The sequence below is a fragment of the Solea solea genome, chromosome 1 (assembly GCF_958295425.1).
Source record: "Solea solea chromosome 1, fSolSol10.1, whole genome shotgun sequence".
Lineage (NCBI taxonomy): Eukaryota > Metazoa > Chordata > Actinopteri > Pleuronectiformes > Soleidae > Solea > Solea solea.
This window is the reverse complement of record NC_081134.1, coordinates 12,271,402-12,295,577: the sequence shown is the minus strand read 5'-3', so window position 1 is coordinate 12,295,577 and position 24,176 is coordinate 12,271,402. Positions and strand designations below refer to the sequence as shown.

General features: G+C 39.7%; 1 protein-coding gene across 6 annotated transcripts in view; it reads left to right on the top strand.

The window, feature by feature from the left end:
• The window catches only part of tnr (tenascin R (restrictin, janusin)), a 139,582-nt gene that overhangs the window by 63,032 nt on the left and 52,374 nt on the right, over positions 1–24,176 (top strand). For all 6 annotated transcript variants that reach the window (XM_058640735.1, XM_058640754.1, XM_058640763.1 and 3 more), the window contains 6 exons: positions 2,470–2,519; positions 16,599–16,719; positions 17,873–18,080; positions 18,195–18,295; positions 19,235–19,397; positions 20,561–21,037. In XM_058640735.1, coding sequence (XP_058496718.1) covers positions 16,636–16,719; positions 17,873–18,080; positions 18,195–18,295; positions 19,235–19,397; positions 20,561–21,037 — 1,033 coding nt within the window. In that variant the 5' untranslated portion in view covers positions 2,470–2,519; positions 16,599–16,635. The remainder of the gene's footprint in view (positions 1–2,469; positions 2,520–16,598; positions 16,720–17,872; positions 18,081–18,194; positions 18,296–19,234; positions 19,398–20,560; positions 21,038–24,176) is intronic.

The window sequence follows — 24,176 nt, the reverse complement described above, 5'->3', positions numbered from 1 at the left end:
CATACTTCCTCAATTCAATAATCCAGCGTGATTTATGGAGTCTCTCCAGCAGCTTTGCTATAGAATTAAGCCAAGGTTTAGGAATAGAAACAATAATGCACTTTAAGTTCCAATGTTTTCAGATTCATGTGCACATGAGCAGCAAAAAATTAGTTCCTCAATTGTTTAAAAAAAAAAAAAAAAAAATCAGGAATGTTTAATCGCTGCTCAGAAGGGTGTATGTTTGCTCATATACTTAGAATCAATTTATGCATACAGAATAATTCCATTTGTTGGAGGGATTTTGGGTAGTTTAATATAGACTTTTGCCGATATCTGAGTACTTGGGGCCCACATGTGATACCGATACCTGTGTCCAACTGCAGAGTAAAATATAAATAAATGCAATTGCTGGTGAAGCTGCAAGCATAGATATCCGATAATACATTTAAATCCAATATCAGCAGATACTGATATTGTAGCAATAATATTGTACATTCAAAAATTGTGGCTAAATATTATAAAACTATAGAATGTTACTGGTCAAATGTAATATGACATGCAGTACGTCTTAATCCTGCAATGTTTGGGCAATTGAGGTATCTAGAAAAACACAATATGCTCTTGGGAACATGGCATGAACAAGCAAATACCAAGAGACTCAGGGCAAAGTTTGAAGCACCTCAAGAAGTAGTTAGGAACAGTATCAGTTTCTCAAAGAAGCCGCAGCTGCTTTGTACCTTCCATTCCTCACCCTTTGTCCCCAGAGGAACTTTGTGCTTCAAGAATGAATTTGAAAAAAAAAAATGTGAGAAATGTGCTAGTTCCTTACCACTGCTATGCTAATTAACTACAGTGTTCACTAATCTCGCTTCATGTCACTCCTCACTGAGCATCATAATAACACCTTTAATTGTTTTAAACTTAACTGTTGAGCAGACTGGACATCAAACGGCAGCATGTGGGAGCTGTGAAATAAGTCAGCAAGCAGGGGAATGTAAATCCCTTTGGCCAACTCCTCCACTACACACTGTGTTCAAAGACTATGCTTTCCATTCGCACAGCTTTTTCATTCGAACATTACACTTCCCATCTGTAACCCATTATCCCCAAATTTATTTATTCAGCTTGCTGATATTGTGCGGTATCCTCCAAAATAGAGGAATACAGTTTATTCATTATTCATTTATGTTGTCTTACTGTATATGTTTTTATTTATGCTCAGTTTTTTGTTTCAGAGGATTCCCCCAATATTTTAATATTTAGAATTACATTCTCACACACATTCATTACTAAATTAATCGTCAACTATTTTGATAATCGATTAATCGGTTTGAGGCTTTTCATGATTAAAACAAGACTTCTAATTGTTTTAGCTTCTTTAAATGTGGATATATTCTTTGTTTCTTTGCTCCATATGACAAGTGAAACATTTTGGTTTGGGGATAAAACAAGACATTTGAGAACCTCCTTATTTCCAGGCCATTATTTCTTTAACGTTTTCTGACATTTTATGGACCAAGCGATTACCCGATTAATCGAGAACATAATCGGCAGACTAATGGATTAGAACAATAATCGTTAGCTGCAGCTCTACATTCATGCAGCTGCTCTCATTGGCGTCCATTCATTTGGACAGACTGTTATCCCTAAACCTGACCATAACCGGTTAATGACTAACCGTAACCTAATCGCAATTCAAATCTTAGCCCTGAACTTAACCAGTTCCACAGAAATTAGGAAGCGGTTATTCTCAGAGAATTTGCATTTCCTTTGAGCCGTAAACAACCTCATTCAGCAAAGCATATCATTTTATCTCTCAGAGGGTGAGCAAGACACCCTCAAAAGCAAACAGGGTTTGGATTTGTGTTTGCATGCGTGTGTGTGTGTGTGTGTTTGTTTGAGAGTGCCTCAGGAGGTGTGCTGCAACAAACAACCCTCAGCAGCATGCCAGACAAAGAAAGCAAATGAGCACTTTTTCCCTTTTTCAATGTTGATCGAAGAGCCTCAGTATTTTCCTGTTCTTGCACAGCATGGGACACAGAATGCACTTCTAGGAGCCCTCCTGCCAGAGTGTGCGTGCATGTTAAGTTTCCCTACAGTGCCCTTGAGTTTCTTTAAAAGACACTGGAGGCAGCTCTTTTTTAAGCAGTGTGACTATGTAAGTGCCGACTTACATTGCTAATTAAAATAACATCTCCGCGCTTTTGCATGTACACATTGCCAAGCAGTAAGGGGCAGAGGAGATTTAAGAGAAAGTACTGTATATGTATTTTTATACCTGCAGTTTATGCCGTGTTGTGTGTGTGTGGGAGTAATAAACACGTCTGTGATATTAGAGAAGCGCTACAGCGCGTGTATCTCTGCAACCAAGCGATTTGCATTTCACATCATTTCCAGGGAATGCTTAAGTCTTAAATTGGAGAGAAGGCAATTCAAATGTGTAATTGGCGTATTGCTAATTTAATCTCCCCCCTCTCTCCCGAACAGGTGCAGAGCTAGAGATTTGCAACGACAGAAGAAAGTACACACAGGAAAAGGTACTGCACCCACTCACAAATGTAGCCACACTGCACATTAATGAAGATCCATATTTTTCCCTCTGGCTAAAATGTAATGTTCAATTTAATGGTCTAATGTTCCTTAATGACTGCTTTATGTGCGCGTGGACTTATTGTGCATCTATCAACCTGAAGCACATCTAATCAGACAATTAGCCCTCATCTTGGACTAATTTGTATGTATGAATTCATCACCATGACTGGCATTCTAGAAAGGTTCACACACGGATTGTCACTCCTCTATCGCATTATACAGTTGACACACGCACACACACACACAGCTGCACAGCTATAATTTAAAACTTCCATTCAGTAGGAGTAGTATTACTACTACTATTTTTTTACACTGAAATTATGTAATATGCTGCTAATTATGTATTATTTATGGTACATATAGGTGGATAATATTACCAGGTCCGTCTGTATCCAAGTGATTTTATCCATATTAATAGATAATATGCAGGATTTGATTTCCTCTCGGACAACTGATTTTGAATTGTAGTCAACCAAAGTTTTACTTTTCATGTCCCTACATTGCACTTGACCACCTGTTGTAATCACTTGAAAAGATTTTCTGTACAGAACTGTTCATGAACTGCTGTAAGTACTGTAAAACTACTCAGCATGTAGAGCAGCTTCACCAAGAAACACTTGCTAATACTTTGCTGTGGTGTGTCTGCAAATATTTATTTCTTCCTCAGGAAAAAAATAAAAAAATAAATATGGGAGTGAAGGGTAGCAGCTGTTGTGGGATAAAGTATTGTCATTTTCCTAATGGAGCACTCACAGAGTGTTGATATGGAACAGAGTTAGAAAGGCAAATTGCACAGAGGGAGAACAAAATAGAGACAGACAAATAAATAAAATAGAGGAAGTGGTGTGGTGGCTGTCGGGGCGTAGCACTGTTGTTTAATGCGAACCCTTTCACTGATTAAATTGTTTAATTGCAACAGCAGTCACTAAACAGGGGCCCGGCCATTCCCAATCTGTGCAATTACTAAGTGTTTTGTAGACAAGCTAGCATAGGAGAAAATGTGTTTCAGAAGAAGTCGGTTCATATTGATTTAGGTGTTCTAATTGTATGTCTAATTCTACTGATGTATGGTATGCAAATATGGTTGTTGAAACAGGTGCATTGAAAGTGATGGAAACAAGTGTGGACCAGTAAAGACAAAGACAGGCAGAGCAGAGAAATAAATGAATAAATCCAGGGTGGTAGAAGACTCTGAGTTTACATTTTCTAATGGGGATTATGGTCTGTGTGCCTGATAATCAATGACCTGTCAGTCCTCATGGCAGCGGGAACAGACAGAGGTGGATCCAGAAAAACAAAAAAAAAATACAGCTTTGCACAGCCTAGTCTAGATTAGATTCATCCAGTCGGGACACAGAAATTCAACACAAATGGCTTTTTGCTTTTAGAAAACAACCCCGGAGTTGCTCTGTGTTTACGTCGTTGTCACACCTGAAGTCTGTAGAGACTGCACTGCCACAATCAGTCAAACTGCTTTATAGTGACTGCAATGTGCCAGCAGAGTAGGAGTGTCTCTCTTGACAAACATGAAACAGGAAATCATATGTAACACAACTGTACAGAATGTAAACTGCATTGGGACACAAAGACCCCGGAGAACACTGTAAAATCTCCGAATGTGAAATTCTTCCGCTGACAGCAGTCGGATTTCACCACCTACACCTGGCGAGTCAGGGTGTTACTTTTTTCAAATGTGATGATTTATGCACCTTCTTTCCGCCGTGTGTTTGTCAGCACACACAACGTTTCTGGTGGGTTTTTCTTTTCGGTTCAGGTGAGGGTGTGTCATTTTATTTGACACGTCATTACAAATGTATATTATAAAACAAGATGAACGATCATGCGCTGATTATGATGAAAGCTTTAATGCTCATTGTGTTACCTGTTGTTTATATAGGACAAAGATAAGTTAGAGTTTTTGTTTTGCAGCTGTTAGTTTCAAAGGAGACTTACTGACCGTACTGACATGAGAAAATATATGTGTGAAAAAACTTTGAAAGAGAGTGAAAGTTGAACCGAAAACGTCTTGCAAAGGTACAACTTCGCTTGCGACAGCAGCACCAGCACAATTTATATCCCGCTGTGCAACATTAACAAGGTTTTTGACAAATACTTATATGACCATATGACCAACAAATTTGACCAACACTATTGTTTATTTCAGAGGAATGTCTAGTCATTGCTTAAAAACAAGAACATTTCTTTTGACATGGCTTTTAAAATTGTAGGTATTTCCTCACTGGTGAGATTTAATCCTATTTTATACTTTTGCTTGGTTAGGAGGTTGCTGCTGAAAACTGTCAGAGTGGTCTATCACAGTGACAGGCTCCCTGCTAATGAAGTGGACCTTTGTATCTCCTCCTCACCAGGCTATTCCTGGAACTGATAGCATCACAATCTGATGTCCTAGTACAGAGATGTTGTCGAGATAACCCATTCAGTCTGACCTTACCTCCCCATGCATTGGAATCTTTGCCAGTTTGACCCCATGTTTGCTCCATCAATATTGGATGTTTTAACAGTATGACCCATCCCTCTGAAGACATGAACCTTCTTTTGAAATAATGATTGCGCTGTGAGTTTATTTTTTGTTATATAGTAGTAGATAGTATCTTTTCAAAAGTGTTGCCAATGTAGACTTGCAACTGCCCTTGCTGAGAAACTAAATCATGTCCAGTTGCATATATCGAAACTCCTGGAGATTCAATGACGGAATTGACTTAGAGCCTCCATCGAAAAAATAAAAAGTACTGTACCTGTAACAAATCCAAGTTGCATTTAAATTGACATACACTTAATGCAACTTGGCTGCAGCCCCAGCACAGAACAGCACTCTGTCTTCAAAGTAAGTGTTTTAAAGAGTTTGGCCTAATCTCATTAGCCAGGTGATTCAAAGAGTTTGGCGGAATCCTGATGGAGAAAGCTTGATAATCCGTAGTTGCCCGTCGAGACTGTAAAGTCACCACAGAAGTGATTCCTTATTGGATCTCAAGCTGTGCTTGAGTTCACAGGGGATTAAAAGCTCAAACATGGATAGGAGCCAGTCTAAAATGTGTCTCAAAGGTAATGAATAAGAGTCTAGATGAGTTTAGGATTGCACCGAAAGCCAGTGAAGTCATAGCAACAGTATGAGGTCAAAGTTTCTGAAAATTTTCATTTTAAATTCACACCCAAAGATTTAGTCGTTATACCTGCCTTCATAAAAAAGGTTTTGACCAACCAATCCAGCACTTCTAGGATAAAAAAAAGGGGTGGAGGGCAATATTTTGTTAATAAGTTTTGTGGCAATTTCTTTAGTAAAATAAAAGAAAGACATTTAATGAATTGTATTAATTGTTCAGTATGCAGAATAATCAGTTTTTCCAGACAATGCTCAAAACATTCTTGGATTATGTCTCTCCACTCAATACTTAAATTAAGTACTTGTTTCTATTGATTGCAAATATTGTACATTTACAGCTTAATTAGAAAATTAAATAATAACACAATTGTTATTTTAATTACCTCTTACTGTACAGCCCACCTGGCTAATTAGTTTCAGTGTTGTGGCTGGTATAGGTCTAGTATATGGTATGTATACACATCAAACAGTCAGACTGAATTTGTCATGCACTTTCAATCCCTAACCTCTCTTTCCTTTCACCCGACATTCTGCACCAATCTTTTTTTCTCAGGCATGGCCTAAAACAAAAAGGACAAAGAAACAAGCTTAAAACAAAAAAAAAAAAAAGCTTCAAAAACCTGCCATTTGCCGTCTGATGAGCTACTGTTCGCTGCTGCTCTCCCTCCCTTTCTGTCTAGGGAGCCATTGTTGTCCTTTCATCTCCCTCTCTTAAAGGCTTGTGTCTCTTGTGGGACAGAGGACACAACTTATCTGCCTGTATGTTTCATATACAGTAAAAATAGGTGGGAGGGAAGTCATCCTTCTCCCACCTGCGCTATCGGTTTTCCTCCCTCCTCTGTGATTTGGTGGGGGTGGGATGGGATGACACACAAATCGTAGCAACAATCCAATACCATAAGCTGTGCGGAGATGATAAAGCGACTACGAGGGATCAAAAGGATTGACATGTTCCTCTGTTGGTTGCTGTCTGTTCGATGCCACCACAGAGAGGGAAGAAGTGCTCCCGGCGCTCAGTCGGGATTGTGTTCAATTATTAAATAAACGGCTCAATAGCAAAGAAACACAATAGGTGGTTGCTTTAAAACTTATACAGGCATTATGTTTTATAGACAAGGATTATTATGGGTATCACCTCCTTTTTTTTGTGGTGACATTTTCCCTCTTTTTTGGGCAACATACATCAAATAACATAACAATTGTTGTGCATGTTGAAGCAGGCATATTAGTGCCCAACAGTCAGCCATGTCTTAGCTTCATTTATTTTCTTTTAAATAAAAATCTATTGCATCCGTCAATACAAAGTGAAGCTTGATATTCTGCTAAAGTGAAGATGTTAAAGTTTCACACACACACACACACACATATATAGTTTTTGTCTTTTGTCCAGTTTAAATGACCGGCAGGCAGCACTGAAATGGAAAATGAGTTTACTAAAAGCCATGCATTGTGTGAGCACAGAATAAAGGAGCAGTGGGTATTCATCTACAGCAGACGGTGAGAGAAAGAATCAAAATCTATTCAATTTCTCCTGACTCATAGCTGGCTGAATTCAAAAAGCACATGAGTATTTACCTCCACTCTCGACATTTTCCTCTCACGCTGTTTTATCATTCAGTTCCGTCTCCTATGCTCTGCCATGTCTTTCCTCTTTCCCCCCAGTGTTATTTTAATTCTCGTTTATTTTCTCCCACTTTTGATTTGGTGCGTTTTGGGTCGTCTGCCTGTCATTCTGAATGCTCCTTTTGTTCACTCTCTCCTCTTTTTTTTTTCATTGTTGTAATAGTTTGCCACTATTAAACTTTAATAAAAACAAAATTCAAGATGTGTGACTAGACTAGTACTCTTGCTATTGAGGCTAAACAAGAGAAAAAATCAAGTCAAGTCCAAGAAATAGTCATTTTCAGCCAAAAAAGAGATATAATAATAATTATGAAGGCCTTGGAAATACTCGCTCAAGACCAACCGTAGGTTAGAAAAGCAGTAATACAGGGTTATGGGTGTACCATACCATTTTACTCTGGTACCCCAAGGGAAGGTGGGCAAATAATGGAACAGTCGGGGCTGGTTATTTTGGTATTATTTATAATGGAAACGCAAACAAAAACAAGACAATCAGAGATGGCAGACTTCACCCCATTCATGCAACACGCCTCTGTCGGCCTCTGCTGGTCATATTTAATGCAAGTGTGGAAACACAGACAGACAGAGCCACTAAAACCTTTACTTCACTCCCACTCCGTGAGTTGAAGTAAAACGTACCATGCTGTACCAAACCGAAACCGCTCGGTGGAAACACAGCTTGATAGCCATTCGGTTTTCCTTTTTTCTTCATTTTGACTTCAGTGATTTCAGAGTGTCAAAAGACACAAACCTAAGGGAATACGGGCGGTTGGATTTAATCAGGACATCACCAGTGGTGTAATACTTTTCAGAGTAATGCACAGAGGAGGGGAGTTAATTGGTTGCACTTGTCACCCTGCATTTCGGCTTTTACAGACTGGAGCCACCGACAATAATTATGCAAGATGCTTCCCTAACACTTTTATTGGCAAACCTCTGTTTGTTGTGTCCACTGCCAAAATGCTGTAGCAGGGTTATTTTATGTGTTTTTATTTCTCATGTGGGAGATTACACAATGTCGCCATGCTGGTGCCTGAGACTCATTCTTGTGAACATGATGACTCAATACAGGCACATTGAAATTTGATACTTAAATCACAGGTGTGACCTTATTAGATTCACTTGCCTTATATTCCTGTGGGTGAGTGGTTTATATTTCGGAGAAACCGCTGCTCCTAAACTCTTAAAGCTAATAAGTTCATATTTTTTTTCACTGTGGGTTCTTGTATGCATTCTTGTATGCTCGTAGTCTGATGTATGATAATTGGCATACTGTATATATGTATTGGGATGCATGATACTATTGCCACGGTATTGATTTTGGCCGAAATTGGCTTTAAAATATATTATTGAATGATATCGGCAAACACTACAAGATCTCCCAATATGACAAATGGCTTTCATACCTTTCATACCAAGCTTTTTGTTCTGAAACAAGGGACGTTTCTCCCCTACATCAGTTCTGATGGGCTTGTGTGAACACAGCAATAGCATGCACAACTCAACTGGGCTGAGACCGCCGAGAGTGGGCGTTCTCAGTCTGGTTGCAATCGCTCCACGGAGTGGTTCATTTGCAGTGTGTACACAATTTCCAAGTAGTCTCCACCTGCATTTACCCACAAACTGGTATGACCAACAGTGCCACTGCCGGCACCAACTTTGGTAAACAGAGTTTGAGCTACACGTTAAAAAGACTTAAAGGCTTATAAATAGGCTATATAACCAAGCAGCTTATCTTATGCATCTTCAGAATACAAGCTGTCTGGTTAATTGGTTTTCTCGGCGTAGCCTCAAATTGGAAATGTTCGTTTATAGTGAACACTGGTCTATCACCGTCCAGAGATCGACAAAGGGCAATTTTTCCCGCACATTTTTGACCAATCACAAAACAGTTTACTGGCACATAGCGTTGTAACATAATTACTCTCTGAATTGAACAGTAGGCTGAATAAGCTGCTACTTCCTTGTATAAATATGATGTTAATATCACTACAGAAGAGAATAAATGACGTGTTTTGAAAAAACTTGTATATATATAGATATATACATATCAATACTGATTATCGGCCCAAGCAATCCCGACATATATTGGCATATTGAATATTTGGAAAATATTACACTGTGCATATACATGTAAGCAAACTAGCACGGGAAAAAAAACCCAGACGTAATCAGTGAAAACATCAGCAATATCAATTTAAGAACAAATACCCTCAGAAGATCACATACTTCTTTACTGCATGTTGTCCCAGTTCTCTCTGTGACAGTTTGTTTGCATCCTCCTTGACAAATCAGTCACATTGTGCAACATGGAGCATGCCATCATCAGCAGCCTGAGGTTGTATTATTTTCTTTAGAATGGAATGAATTTCTTGGTCCCATCTTTGCTCTGAAAGAAGGAGGAAAAGACTTGCAACAGCATGCACCAGAAACAGAGCCCAATGGTCCTGAAAGACAAGGCAATTTGGCCAGAGTGATGGGAATAATGAGAAAACCATCGTAATGTTACCAGAGTCCAATTTACAAGGCGGAGAGTGCGATTGTGAGAGAGGCAGCGAGAGAGAGAGCTAAAAAGAGAAGTAGCAACAGAAAAGAAATAGAGGAGAATGCAAGAGACAGGAGCGAGAAAGAAAGAAAGAAAGAGAAAGGGTGAGTGATCACCCACACAGAAAGACCTGCTATTGGTTTTGTGTTCATGTTGAGGTGGCTGCACATTAACTTGTGCAAATAGAGGTTATGGCTTTACTTCCAAAGGGCGAGCAGGGAGGGGATAACAGGGCTGCTGCCAGAGAAAGAGAGAGAAAATTCGGTCTCTCCATCTCTGCAGTGTGTGACTTTCAGCCAGAGAGTCAGCTACAGATATATTTTTACACATCATTATACAACATATTACCTCACACAGTGGGAACAAATTTAATTTAGGGATAAGGAAATCCTAAGAGAAGGACGGAAAATCAAATCCCCGTCAGTGAGATGAAAGGAAAAGGATAAAAAGAGATAATGGAATAATGTGAGTTGCAAATAAGAGACGGCAGACGACGAGGGAGCAAGATGAATAAAAGGGTGAGGAAGAAAATGAGTACATCAGTAAATTCTCCACTTGGCCACTCTCCCCTTTTTGTGACACAGTAGTGTGATGCTGCTGAGCAGAGACAAGATATCAGCAGATGGATGTCTCTGACTCACTCCCACACCCCCTCTTCAGACCAGAGACCAGTGTCGTAAACCAAAACCAGCACTTGAAGCCTCCCCATGCAACAACTGCTCATGATTACAGTGTCTCTCTCACCGACATTGTGACTCAGTACCTGGAGCTGCACTGGAGATTACCATCACCGCCGGATTACAGAAGACAAATGCTTCATAAACGCTTTCTCCTCTTGACTCGTAAAGGGATAGTGACAGCGAACAGTTCCCAAGGCTAACTTATCTGTTCTCGTTGAGCTCCTCTGCCAAGGCTACAATGAGGATAGAGACCGCACTCGCAGATTGAGATATATGTGTACAGGGGAAGATGGCAAGCGCTTAGTAGAGAGGCAACATTCTAAAAAGCCTTGCGGCCGTGGTGAGACTAGTGAGACACACATACACAGGGAGAGTCGAGGAATCTTTCCAGTGCATATAACTCTATATTCCAATGGGGATGCTAATCTCATGTGGATCCTTAACTATCAAAACACACAGGCCCATACACACACCCACGCACAGACTTTTTTTTTTTTTTTTTTTTTACAGAGAGGCTAATCACAAGCAGTGTGTGGGAAGAGGCATCGGTGTTAGCTCCTCATTCATGGTGCAGCTGACTGGATAAGATCTCTTGTCTCCGTCTCTAGTAATTAGTATTAATTCCGTAACATACAACTTCCCTTTGTCTATTGTATTGGGCTTCCCCTTGTGTTTTATTATTATAATTTATGTATTGTTGTTTATTTATTTCATGTTGTCTGTGTAACAAAGTTCCGATGAAAAGTATCGTAAGGGGGGGCGGAAGTAGCACTCATAGCTACTGTAACTGCTCTTGTGGTCATAAAAATGTTGCCTAGTTTGTAGCTTCAAACTGCAGATGTCATCACACATGTGATGAAAACAGTCCCGGGTTACTGTGTCAACACTGGTGCGCGGCCCTTTATGACCACCGCCCAAAACTATACTGTATCTATCATTGAACCTGATTCTTGCCAAAGTGGTATTTTTTTTGTCTGAGCTCAATAACACAACAAGATGGATAAGGTAGTCTTTAATAGGTCCCACAACTGGGAAATCCACAATGTTACACCAGCGCACAATGGCACACAGTGTACATGTTTGTTTTTGCCGAGCTCTGTTGAAATTGTTTAACAGACAAACAAACAGAAAGGAAAACCGCAGAAGAATTGGTTGATGATATATCTGTCTGTAAAGCAGAATCATCGGTTATATAATATATTTTCCTCATCAAATATAAACCCAACAGTAACTGGTCATAACAAGAAAGTTTTGAGTATACTTTGTGTGATGAGGTGTCCATGATGATGCATTCAAGTAGCATTTTGCAATCGACCTATTGTCCTAAGGCAAAGACATTTAGTCCACTACAACATGAGACTGGAAAGTGGCAAATTGTCACATTACAGATACTTTAACGATTAAATATTTGACATTTAGCTCAAAACTGACATGAGCATCTAATCTCGCTTTAGAGCAGTCGCCAAATAGTTGTCTTTGATTAACTCAGTCAGTAAACCGCTTATTATTGAGTATTGACTTGACTTTTATTACATTGATTGGATGTTCCTTTGTTGTGCTAAACATGGGAAATGTACTTTATTCTGAGTTCAACCCACACTTTTAAAGGGTAGCAATCCACTCCTAAAGTCCCAACAACTGTTTAAACAGGTAACTGGTCAGTCACACTATCATAAAGGACAAAACCAAATGAGCCACTGCATGTCCTCCTGCTTGAGAGCTGCAAGGTGCAAGGTCGGTGGATATTGCTTTACTTGCTTGTTAACTCAAACTGCCAGCTACAGCTGAAGGTATTATGCGGACAGGGTCAATAGGTTCCGTTGCTGCTCCAGGAAAGATTAAAATCAGCAAATTTGTAATTTGAAGAGAATTGCAGTTGATGTCAGACAGAGGGTATGTTGAATAAAGAGGGAAACAGGAATCACGCTGTAAGTGGCAGCTACGTCTGCAAGAGAAACAAAAAAAAAAAGCTGTCAACTCAAGAGGTCGTTGGAAAACATCTAGGAAGAAGAAACAGAAGTAGGTCAATGAGAGCTCAGTGGGACATCTCCAGATAACTCGAGAAACAAGTGACATCCACTGTCTGCAGAGAGCCAAAATCAGCGATGACATTATAAAGAAACCTGGTTTCTTTATAATGTGGTTTCTAGATTTGCTTGTAGAATAATCCCTAATGCGCATCCCTTGTACATTGGTAATGTCATGCATCACATGTTTTGGTATTCTGGGAAAAACAACAACACCCCTTCAAGGTAGATAGACTCAAGTTTAGTGTTTAGCGAATGTACATGTATACAAAGGTCCAATTGGGCAACATATAATCAAGAGAGAAGGATAAGCCATTTTTAAATTGATCTGTTTACATGCGCAAGCATTGCTTGGTAAAGCCACAAAGCATTAAGCCTGTTTCAGTGTGAGCTTTTGACCTGGTGAGTGCAAACACAAAGTCCACTAATCCCTAAATTCCCTGAGTGGTATAGACACCCTACCTACTCCACCTCTGCATGCACTTTAGTGCATTAAAAGTGCATAGTGACTTGCTAGAATGATAAGTGGACCGAGATAAAAGAAATATATACCACAAAATGTTAGTCTAAAACTAGTTGAAATTTATACTAATAATGAGTTCCAGTTGAAAGAGCTCGCTGTACACTGCACCATAGCAGAGTACATCACTGAAGAAGAGGCAGTGTCAATAAAGCTCAACCAGAGGAAGCACTTTCCTTACGGGTTATGTTTCCTAATGTACGGCCCCCGGCAGTAGATAGAGAGATAAGGTATGATTCAACTCAATTAGGCTCAATTGTTAACAAGGTCAAGGTTAGGGTTTAAAAAAAAGACACCCGATAAGAAGATACCAGATTGCTGTTATTTATGCGACCACTCGCATAAATAACTTTGAGTTGGTGGACAGGGTTATAATCACAAACCCCGGCTTCAACACAATGGTGACAGAGAAGCGACGTCAGGCAGCTTTTGTATACATCCAACATGGCGGCCACCAAAGAGCAGCCGTCTTATAATTCGACCGTTGCTTCCATTTGAAGCGACTGGCGCTTAGGAGCTCTCCCTGCGCAAAAGTGGTTAGACGCTATTACTAGATGGCCATCGCTTCTAGAAAAACCACATCAAGCACAGTTGATGTGTTTTTCGGCGATCTGGTTCATTGGTCTGATTGGTCGTAGGTTTGTCCGATTTTATATTACGACGACACCCTTTCCCGACTCGTACTCAATCTCCCAGGCTAGAAGGCTTGTGTAGCTTGAGAAGTTACATGCTGACAGATCTAATTACCATGAACACAGGTTAGATGCTATTAAAATGAAAGCCAAGGCCTACCTAACACATGAGACACACTTTATTTAATATGCCTGTGCACATAATGCTGGTGTGTTTTTGTGTTTACGACTGTTCATTCAAGTGGACTAATTTGGTATTGTGTTGGTATTGGGAGTCCTGAATAGAAGCCAGGACATGAAGCGAGTTTTTATGCCTAAAGCATGTTAATTCCCTTCATCTCACTGAAAAGGCCTGTCCTTAATTGAGGCTTCATGAAAAACCTTCTCTGGCAAATGCCTGCACCATGACCCAATGACTTTGAACCTCTTTCACACATTCATCACTGTCAATATGGAAGTATACTGTATAGAGTGTTGTATTGATGTACACGTCTATATTTGGCAGCCATTTAAATGCAGAGTGAAATGTGCACTGTGCATGCATTAATGAGACCTTTAGGGGAGATACAAAGGTTGCATGACACTTTTATCACATTGTTTAACTATATTTACTTCAATTGTTTTGTTGTGGAAAAGAGGAATAGCATATGCGGTTAATACAGAAAAAAAATTGCACGTGTGCATTAAAAAACACACACACACACACACAATGAACAGTACAACTGTGTTGTAAGAATGTGTTTTTAAAAGGTAAAGATGCTCTCCGCTGATCAAATGTTAGAAAACCTTCAGTCAGGGTCAGGTATTGTACCTGTAGGCAGATTTGTTTGCAGCAAAAAGAAAAAATAGAGGAGGCCATTCATATTGACAAAACATTGATCATAATACCACTGGCAGAAGACAGAGACATAGGCTGGATGTAACAGGTAGTATTCAAACGACCTTCAGCAGAAAGAGTAAAAAGGAAAATATAAAAACAAATCAGGGTAAAAAATCATGATAAAGCGAATCAAATCAGACTGCGTTAAGGCAACATGCTTAGCGTTACTACTCAGGCGTATTGAGAAAAAAAAAATGGTTGCAGTTACAATAAAGCATATGTACATACAGTATAGAACACATCAATAAACAAAAAAAAATCAAGCTTTTATGTTTAAACAGAGCATTTCTCTATAGAACTTATTAAAAGCTCAGAGACTGTGTTTGAAAGCTCATAAAGAGGGCCCTGATGCAAAACAGTTCATTAATATTCAAACAAATAAATACTAATCTAATGGCAGGGGATTGTGCTCGAGTTCTGTTCTCCTTATTACAGGAAGTGAATCATCCACGTTGTGCTCTTCATCACCGTCACATCTATCAAGGAGCCAAATCATTTACTAAAGCCAGCCAAAGAGAAACTGCACTATAACTAATGAATTTGAACAACATGGTTCCAGTTGGTTTTGTCCATCTCACTCCATCACCATCTGCATGCTTCTCATTTATTCCGCGAATTCAGCAGTTTAACGGCTTGTGTCGCGTCGGACAGCAGCTGCATGCTTGAGGGAAGGTTTCAAAGTGGAACGTTTTCTATATATTTAGCTTTTGGGTGGGTGATATTGGTTGGCAGTTTATTCCAACAAGGCCAAAGTCGTTTTGAAAAACATTAGCCGCAATGGCTGAAGCGAGGCATGCCGCAGATTGTAACATATGACCGGCTATCTTTCCCCAATGGCTCTTTTATGATATACTGCAGATGTCAACATCCTTTATGTGTTTCCGTTTGCCACACACATGCAAAGACACACTTATGTGCGTTTGCACCCGGAGCCCCTCGTCTTTGTACGTTGTGCGAACAAAAATGTCTTGGAAAAAAAAGAGGAACTTTAAAGGGATACGTATTTTACACATGTGCACGCACACCCACACACACACACACTGGGATTCATTCTGTTTTTCATCTATGTGCAAATACACTGACGTTTCAACGTTTTCTCCATAAATGATCAAAAAGCCCGAGGCAGTTAGGTGTGACAAGAAGACTTCCATCAGGCTGCCACAACAGACATTTGAGTGCAATAGTCCGCTTCACCACCATTAGATGCATTGCTGTGATAAAAGGGCCTCTTTGAATACAGAGTACAGAAGATCATCTGTGAGATTTTCTTTTTTCTACTACAAGACCATTTTCTACCCACACGTACACATGAGCTATTCAAATTAAAGGGAATTGTGCTTAAAATTTTGTAAAACATGTGAACTTACACATTACTTTTCAGTTCTGTATAACCTCGTGTATTGTACAACATCTTTATAGGTTAATTAGGAATGTCTTTTCCAGCTACAAAAAATAAATGCACTATATGTATTCAAATAGCCACTTTAAGAGTGCTTCTTAGGATCTGCCTCAATTTTTCCTCTGTGCAGCTTTCATCTTAGTGCGTTCCTGTCGTCATTTCCCCACTCAATAGAGAGGGGATTACAGCAGCATCACTCAAACCACGTCTCTGCTGAAATCCATCTATCAACTCTCTCCCTGAGCAATATTTCTACATTCCTCCCAAGTGGACAGATCAAATATTTGCTATTGCGCAGTGAAATATATTCAAAGGTTCTTAGTCGGTCTCATAATCCCAAGAGGAGTTTCTTTTATTTTCTTTTTAAAGCCAATTATTTTACATCAGATCAAACAAACGTATTTACCGTTTGCAGAGGATAAGCTGATGGTAATATTACTCCCCATACTTGCACAGTAACACACACACACACAGGTTTTTGCATTTTTGGCACACTACCAACTGCACTGGAGCAGCTACAGTTTGTGCACCACTGTATTTTCATTTTTACCTTTTCCTTAACACCTCCCTTTTCTACTACATCTGCCTTCTCCACAGGTCTGAGTCAAAAAGAGTAGTGGATTTTCATCGCAGCATGCCACTCTCTCAGCAGCATCACAGGGCCACTGTGCCCACGACTGGCTGGGTCCTGATTCTGGCTATTTTCCTTGCTCTACAGGTAAAATGTGTTCTGCCACAATACCCCTGTGCAGCTGCCCAGGGCTTTTTCATATATATTATTTATGTGCAATCTACAGTTCTTGGTAGCCATAATAATCACTTGACGCCAAGCACATATTCATGCAAAATCTGTCCTGGATAATTTAGAGTGTCAAAGACAAATGATTTTTAGACTCTGCGAATGCTTTTGCTGCGTTTTAATATTTCATATTTGTTGTTGCCTCCACAGCTCCGTCACACATTTCCCCACCTATTACACTGCATGTTTACTATAATGGTTCTTGATTTTAGACAGATGTACTGTATATAAATGCACATTCTCCTTCCTCAAGAGAGTGAATGTGAAATTAAGAAGGTGACCAATCACTCTGGACTAATTTTCATGTGAAATATATATATTGAATATTTATTTCATGTCTGCATGCATTGTTCTAAAAGATAACAAGAGAAACTGCATGATACAGGAAGTCAGTGTCTATGTTGGAGACACAGAATTAAAGAAAACGCCATCTCTCTATATATTGGAGAGAGGAGAAGTAGAAGTATGATAAGGAAACATTTTACTTGTTCTCACACAATGTTTTTTTTGGCTTAACTGAAGTGTTTTGTATCTTTTGGCAAATATTCTACCAATTACATTTTAATTAGCAACAAACTCTTTACGCTCCCATGCTTTTTGGGGGGATTTGTAAGGTTAATACAACTATCCAAACTCTTTAAATGCAGATCATCTCCTGCACTGGGTTGTTTAAATGCGAGTTTGGATTCTGTATCTTTGCCTGCTTTTTGCAATACTGTAATTTCTACTATTGAAACATGTAAAATGAAATTCTCTGAGGTGTGCCATTCCACAAAGAAAACACCATCTTAAAATACAGAATTAATGCTGTAGTCCTTTTGAAAATGAGCTAAATTCTTAACCTGAAAATTGTTTTGTCACTTTTGCAGCCAGAGGAAATCCTTTATATACTTTTTATTAGTGTCATCTTGTTTTGTGTCCCCTGGGTTCTATTCCCTCGCTTCACTCCATCATTCTGTAAACTGAAGTTAGGAGGAAAAAAATAAAAACAATTGGAAACCCTTGAGTCAAAACCATGTGAAGTGTCTTTTTTTTGTTGCTGCTGTTTGTTTCATATTTTCTTTTTCTCCAGGGTGCTGCTTGTGCCGCTCCATCAGGGGACAACAAGCTGGTTCGTACCACCCGAGTGAGGAGACAGACCCTGGGGGAGGATCAGTTCGCTTCCTCGACCAACCAGACACTGCGGGACCAACCTGTGGTCTTTAACCACGTCTACAACATAAACGTACCCTTAGAGTCTCTGTGCTCTGTTGACCTGGACACATCCAGTCCACCTGATGGTGAGGTCATTTCATTGAATGTGTTTGTGCTGTAAACTCACTGCAGATATTTGACCTGCTGTCCTGGAGATGCACAATTTTTTTTTTAAGACTTATTCTTTTTAAATTTTAAAGGGTCACATGCTGAGCTGGCCTCCAAACCTCCTGTCGAGGGTCCAGTGGATCCAACTGGACCTGCAGAATACACTGAGCAGACTCTGGATGCTGACAGCCAGGTATTTTTTCAGGCTCAGATGTCCCCTGCATTATAAAGACAAGCAGTTACGCTGCTTTGGCTCTGTTTTCAAGTGAAAGTGCTTTCACCTCCAGCTCCACTTTAAATCAATGTAGGTTAAGCTATTTGTCTTCAAGCAGCTGCCACATTCAATATGATATAACTTTAGCAAGTCACAAGGACTTGAAATACAATTTATGGAAATGAAAGTGGTCTATTTTGGTTGGTTCTTGTAGGAATATCTATGTGTCCAACCAGTGGAGAGTATGTAAATCCGAAAAAGGTTTGAGCTTGTGAGAGGCAAGAGGTAGCCTGAAGTGTGGAGAGGGAATAAGATGTGAGGGTAGTTAATTAACTCTCATGTGGCATGGAGTCATTTTGGAAGTACAACATCTGCTTCATCACACACACACACAGCAATTTACATTCATGATGAATATTTATTTCACTGATAACAATGGCAGAGATAGTTCGGGCCAAGCTTTGGCTGAGTGAAGACATTAAAATGTATTCGGAAATGGTGTAATGTGTGAAATCACAAATCCAGGTAAAAAAAAAAAGGCAACAAACACCACTATGACCTACTGTTCTGAATACGAAAACATGCACCTACTGAAATACCAAAAATGTAGGTGCGTTTTTTTTTTTTTTTTTTAATTGATATGCCCAGAAAAACTGTGTCGCTCTCGATTGTCTGACAAATAACATTTGTGCATATAAGTGTATAATATTGCAGGAGGTTTCTTTTGATGTTTAGATACTGCCACTTTTAAAGGTTTATTTTTGGGTGTCAGGTTATGTGGCTTTGAGATTAGAGGAGCTGGATTGAGACCAAAGCGTGGTCCCAGACGCAGAGGTGTCATTTCTTGTGTGTGTGTGTGTGTAAAATGAGGTTAGTTGCACTTTTTAAAATACATTTCTTAATTTGTCGTCTTAACAGGTCACGTTTACTCACCGCATCAACATCCCAAAAGCTGCATGTGGTTGTGCAGTAACAGCGACAATCCAGCAGCTGGCCACCAGGGTAGAGATGCTTGAGAGAGAAGTTTCCCTGCTTAGAGCTCAGTGTGGATCAGGATGCTGTGGAGAGAGCTCAGCCATGGGTGAGTAACAATAACAAAAAGCAAAAGCAGGTATTGTTTATTCCGTGTAAGCCTCTTTACTTTTTTTTTTCTCCCAAAAATAATAATAATAATAATAATAATAATAATAGTAATAATAATAATAATAATAATAAATAAACAATTCATTTGTGTGGCAAAACCATGAACTGTGTGAAAATCCTTCAGTGCAGGCGGTCTAATTGGTGACAAGAATATAAAAAAAAAATCATGCACTTTAAGTGAAAGCAGAGCAAAACATACTGTTTATACAATGCATGGAGCAGTAGCAGCAGCAGAATACTGATGCCTGGGGCCAAACTCCATTGTGCTGCTGCACAGTCTCAGTCTAAAAGGAGTGGGGAAACATTGCGACTGATTAAAATTTTGTCCAGAAGACGCTGACATTCCATTTTGAGACCGGAATGGATAGAGTTATAGGATATTGTGGTCAAAGGATCTACTCCATTGACACCGTCACCACATTCAAATATTTTTTTCTGGAAATGCTCCATGTCTTGTGGTGAGAATGTGATTATCTGCTGCGGTCACAATCTGAATCTGAATGAGGATGAAATGTCCAGCTGGGGAGGGCAGTGGCAGAGAGAGGACGCACACAGAATGAGACAGGTTTCCATTGATGTCTTGACAACTGCTTCTCCCAAGCAGATTAGATATTTCATATAATTAAATTTCTGAGTTGATGATGAAACGATTACCCTTTTTAAAATGCAAATCGTACCCAATTTAGCGAAGCCAGCTGTTTTATTGCGGTCACAAAATGAAAAAAAAACTTTTCTTTAGGGTTGATTTGACGGGAGGTTTACCATTTTTTAATCTGGCGTTGGTTAGTTTTATATTATATATGCTATCCAACCTAATATTTAAATTGAATAGCAATTTAATTAGTCCCAAAGCGGGCACGTTAAGGTATCCATATTTGAGTACAAGACTAGAACACAGCTAAATATAAAAATACATTAAACAAATCGATACAAATATCAGATTAGAAGATTAGTAGATGTCTAGCCAAGGATTGGTAAGGTAAACGTACAAGTGTATTCATTAATTAAACCGACTCACCTCTAATGGACAAATACTAATCCTATTTGCCTTTCTATAAAGACTTGCTCAGGAATAATAAGTGACACATGTGCTTTCTCCAGGTCGTTTGGATTTTGTCCCAGGCTGCAGTGGCCACGGCAGCTTTAGCTTTGACCTGTGCGGCTGCATCTGTGACGAAGGCTGGAGTGGCAAAAACTGCTCTGAGCCCCGCTGTCCAGACGACTGCTCCGGCCAGGGTGTGTGCGTCGAAGGGGAGTGTGTGTGTGACCGTGACTTTGGAGGTGACAACTGCTCAGAGCCGCGGTGCCCTTCAGACTGCTCGGGCCGCGGGTTGTGTATTGACGGGGAGTGCGTGTGTGAGGAGTCCTTCACTGGAGAAGACTGCATGGTTGGGAGGTGTCTCAATGACTGCTCGGACCAGGGGCTGTGCGTCAATGGGACGTGCCATTGCCGACCTGGCTATGTGGGAGAAGACTGCTCGCTGGTGTACTGTGCCAACAACTGCAGCAAGAAAGGAGTGTGCAAGGAAGGCTTCTGTGTCTGCCAGGATGGCTTTGCTGGAGATGACTGCAACTCTGGTAGGCTGTGTGTTATGTTATCCTTCACCTCAGTTTAATCCTCTGACTGTTGTCACCTACAAAAAGTAGTTTGTCTGACATTCGGGGGTTCAGGTCCCCGAAGCACAAACTCTAGGCAAAGACGTCGTCCTCCCTTAACACTCACTGTCAGTATGAATAAGATCAAGTAACTCAGAGCAGCCATCCAGTCTGAACTGATTTCACTGTGACACTCTGTGACCCTCAAAAACTTAAAGCTGAATTCTGCAGAAGAACAGGCTTCATTATAAATTACAGCCACAACATTAGATGGACTGCATTCATTACCAAGAGTGATGATTTGTAATGTGGGCACATTTTCTGCTCATGAACGGCTGGCACTGTTGTTAAGGTCTATGTGGGTGCAAAACCTGAATGCACACCTCAGATTACAGTCTCCAGAATGTCTTCTGAACATTTCTATCTTTACTTACAGTGTGGGAGTAATTCTACAAGTCAATGTAAAGAAACTAACTTTTGATAAATGACACCAACAAATAGTAAAATGCATTTTCCCTTAAGGCTCTCTCATAAAATAGAGCTTTAGATGCTCTCATGCTGTTAGAAGTCATGAATATGACGTTTAGATTGGATTTTTATGGAGTTAAGATCCAAAAGCTCCGTGTAAACACCATCTGTCAAACATACATAGAATCATGGCTTTATCTTTACTTCGATAGAAAGAAATAAGTTATTTAATCTATAAAAAAAAAGCCCACAAATTGTCCATCACAATTCCCCCGATGCCAAAGGGATATTTTAAAATGATCAATGACACGGCAAAAACTCAAAATGGGTTTTAAAAGAGAGAAAAGCAGAAGATCGAGCAAATGCTTGCCGGTTCATCACAAGGTCAACACATACAGACGAGCAACTCACATTCACACCTAGAGTCAATTTAGAGCGTCCAATTAACCTGCATATTTTGGACTGTGGGAGGAATCTGGAGCACCCAGAGAAACCCACGCTCACGCGGGGAGAACATGCACACTCCACACAGAATTGTATGACAGAAAAATGTTGCTATAGGTACCAGCACTGCATTAACCCCAGTTTAGTGTCTGCATTCAAATCGTGGAGTGTTAAGAGTCCCTAGGCAGACACATAGCATTTCGTCAGCAGCACGACATTAATATGAAGAAACCAAGATCTTAATTCAACCACCTTGTGAGGTTTAGTCTTCTAAAGTCGATTTGTGCATAGAACTCTGAATGCAATGTTATTTTTGTTGTTTGTGGGATTGAAGTGTCGTTTGAAAGGTCAGAAAACACAAGACTCAGCCCTGCTGTTTGCTGTGTGTGAGCATCCTTGGGTAACAAATCCATCTGTGCTTCAAGTGCAGGTGGTGTGACGTGTGACTTGCAGTAATTGAGGCTGCCTTTGTTCAGAGAAATTCTCCACGCCAAAGTATCAGATCCTCGTCTTCTGTTTAAGGCAGCTGTCAACAAAGAGACAAATGAGGACAGGCAGAGGAGCGGGAGAGAGAGAGACGGGGACTGCAAATCATATAACTAAGGCTGATTCCTCAGCACTGCCCGCCAGTTTAATATCTACACCAAACGAGGCAGAGTGGATTGCTTATTTCTTTGCAATTAGTGGCTAAATAGCCAATACTTGTAGAGGATAGGTTGCTGAATACAAAATGAAGCAGTTCAGTTGCCAGAGACCTGTAGGGTGACAGGCTTAAGTGTTTTATGTTATTATGAGCCGAAGAAAATGGGATGTATTTGGCTTAAATTGTGGTGTCCTGTATTCCCCCCACTATGAGAAATAATGGAATGCTGTTGAATTAGAATTGTATGTTTGAAGCTTGGAGGTAAGAGTATTTTTACATGAAAACAAACCAAAAAAATTCACTCAAAGCAAAGTCTTTTGCAGGAGAGTGTCATTCAGACACAATTATTTCTCCATCACTTTCATTTTCAGTTCTGATGCTGCATTTCCTAACCAGCAATGACACCCTCACATTGTTGACATCCTCTTAGCGACACTGGGGAGACGAGAGACATTTACGTTTGTCATATAGCACCAGCGTTGATATCCGACTCGATTACTATAGTTTATTGCCCTGCTTCTACCAAGTACCACCTGAGAAAATATAGAGGTCTCTAAGTAACACCATTATCGCCAACGTTAAAGTACGGGGCTGTAAATAGGCCGAGCAAAGTCAGCTATGGACTTTTCACAGAAGGCAGATGTATTGCCTATAAGATAATTTGCTCTCTCATCATCGTCCTCTTCCTCACATATTGGGACCAAGATATAGTGAAATTAAATTAAGATGGAGCGAGATAAGGTGACTCTGATTATTATTAGTTTTCTATTTGTTTTCATTTTCTACACATTCCTCAGCTGCACTCCAATCACATACCCTGGTATATAAAGAAGCCACCGGAGGAAGCACACGTACCACTGGTGGTAAGAGAACCATGGCTTTAGAACAGCAATAGAGTTTATCTAAACATTGTGGCTATATTTATTTGCAGCAAATGATAAAAATAGAAATATAATATAACGTATAAATACAGACACATACGTAAATATTTCTTACTAAATAAGTCATTTCATTTCCATCAGTTATATTATTAGACAGATAACAGCGTCAGTGGTGTCACATTGGTCTTTAGACATAGACACGGCACTTAATGTAAGCTGACAGCTACATGAAAAACACACAATATAAGGTACAGTAGTTTTTTTTTAACATGAAAATATGAAATACATGAAAGGTTTCTGCAAGTTTTCTCTGTTAAAATGTATTATTAGTTAGTAGTTTTTCCTCCTTCTTCATATTAAAAATTGAAGAAAATTTGGATAATTTGTGGTATCTACTGTCTGCCTGTGTGTGTATTTACATGTCTTTGACTGTGTGTGTGTTTGTTGTGATTTTGTGCCGCTGCTTTGCCAATCAAAATGAATGGAGGTCTGATCTCTTAGCAAACACCTAATGATGCTTTATCAGATTGTAGAGAGTACAAAATCAAATTTGCATCTTAGTGAAATAAATCCAATGGGCCATTTTCAAAGCAGAACCCAACACTTAAATCACATTCATTTACATTATATACTACATCGTTTACAGGTGGTGTGGATGGATTTTTGGGGGGGGGATATTTGTAGG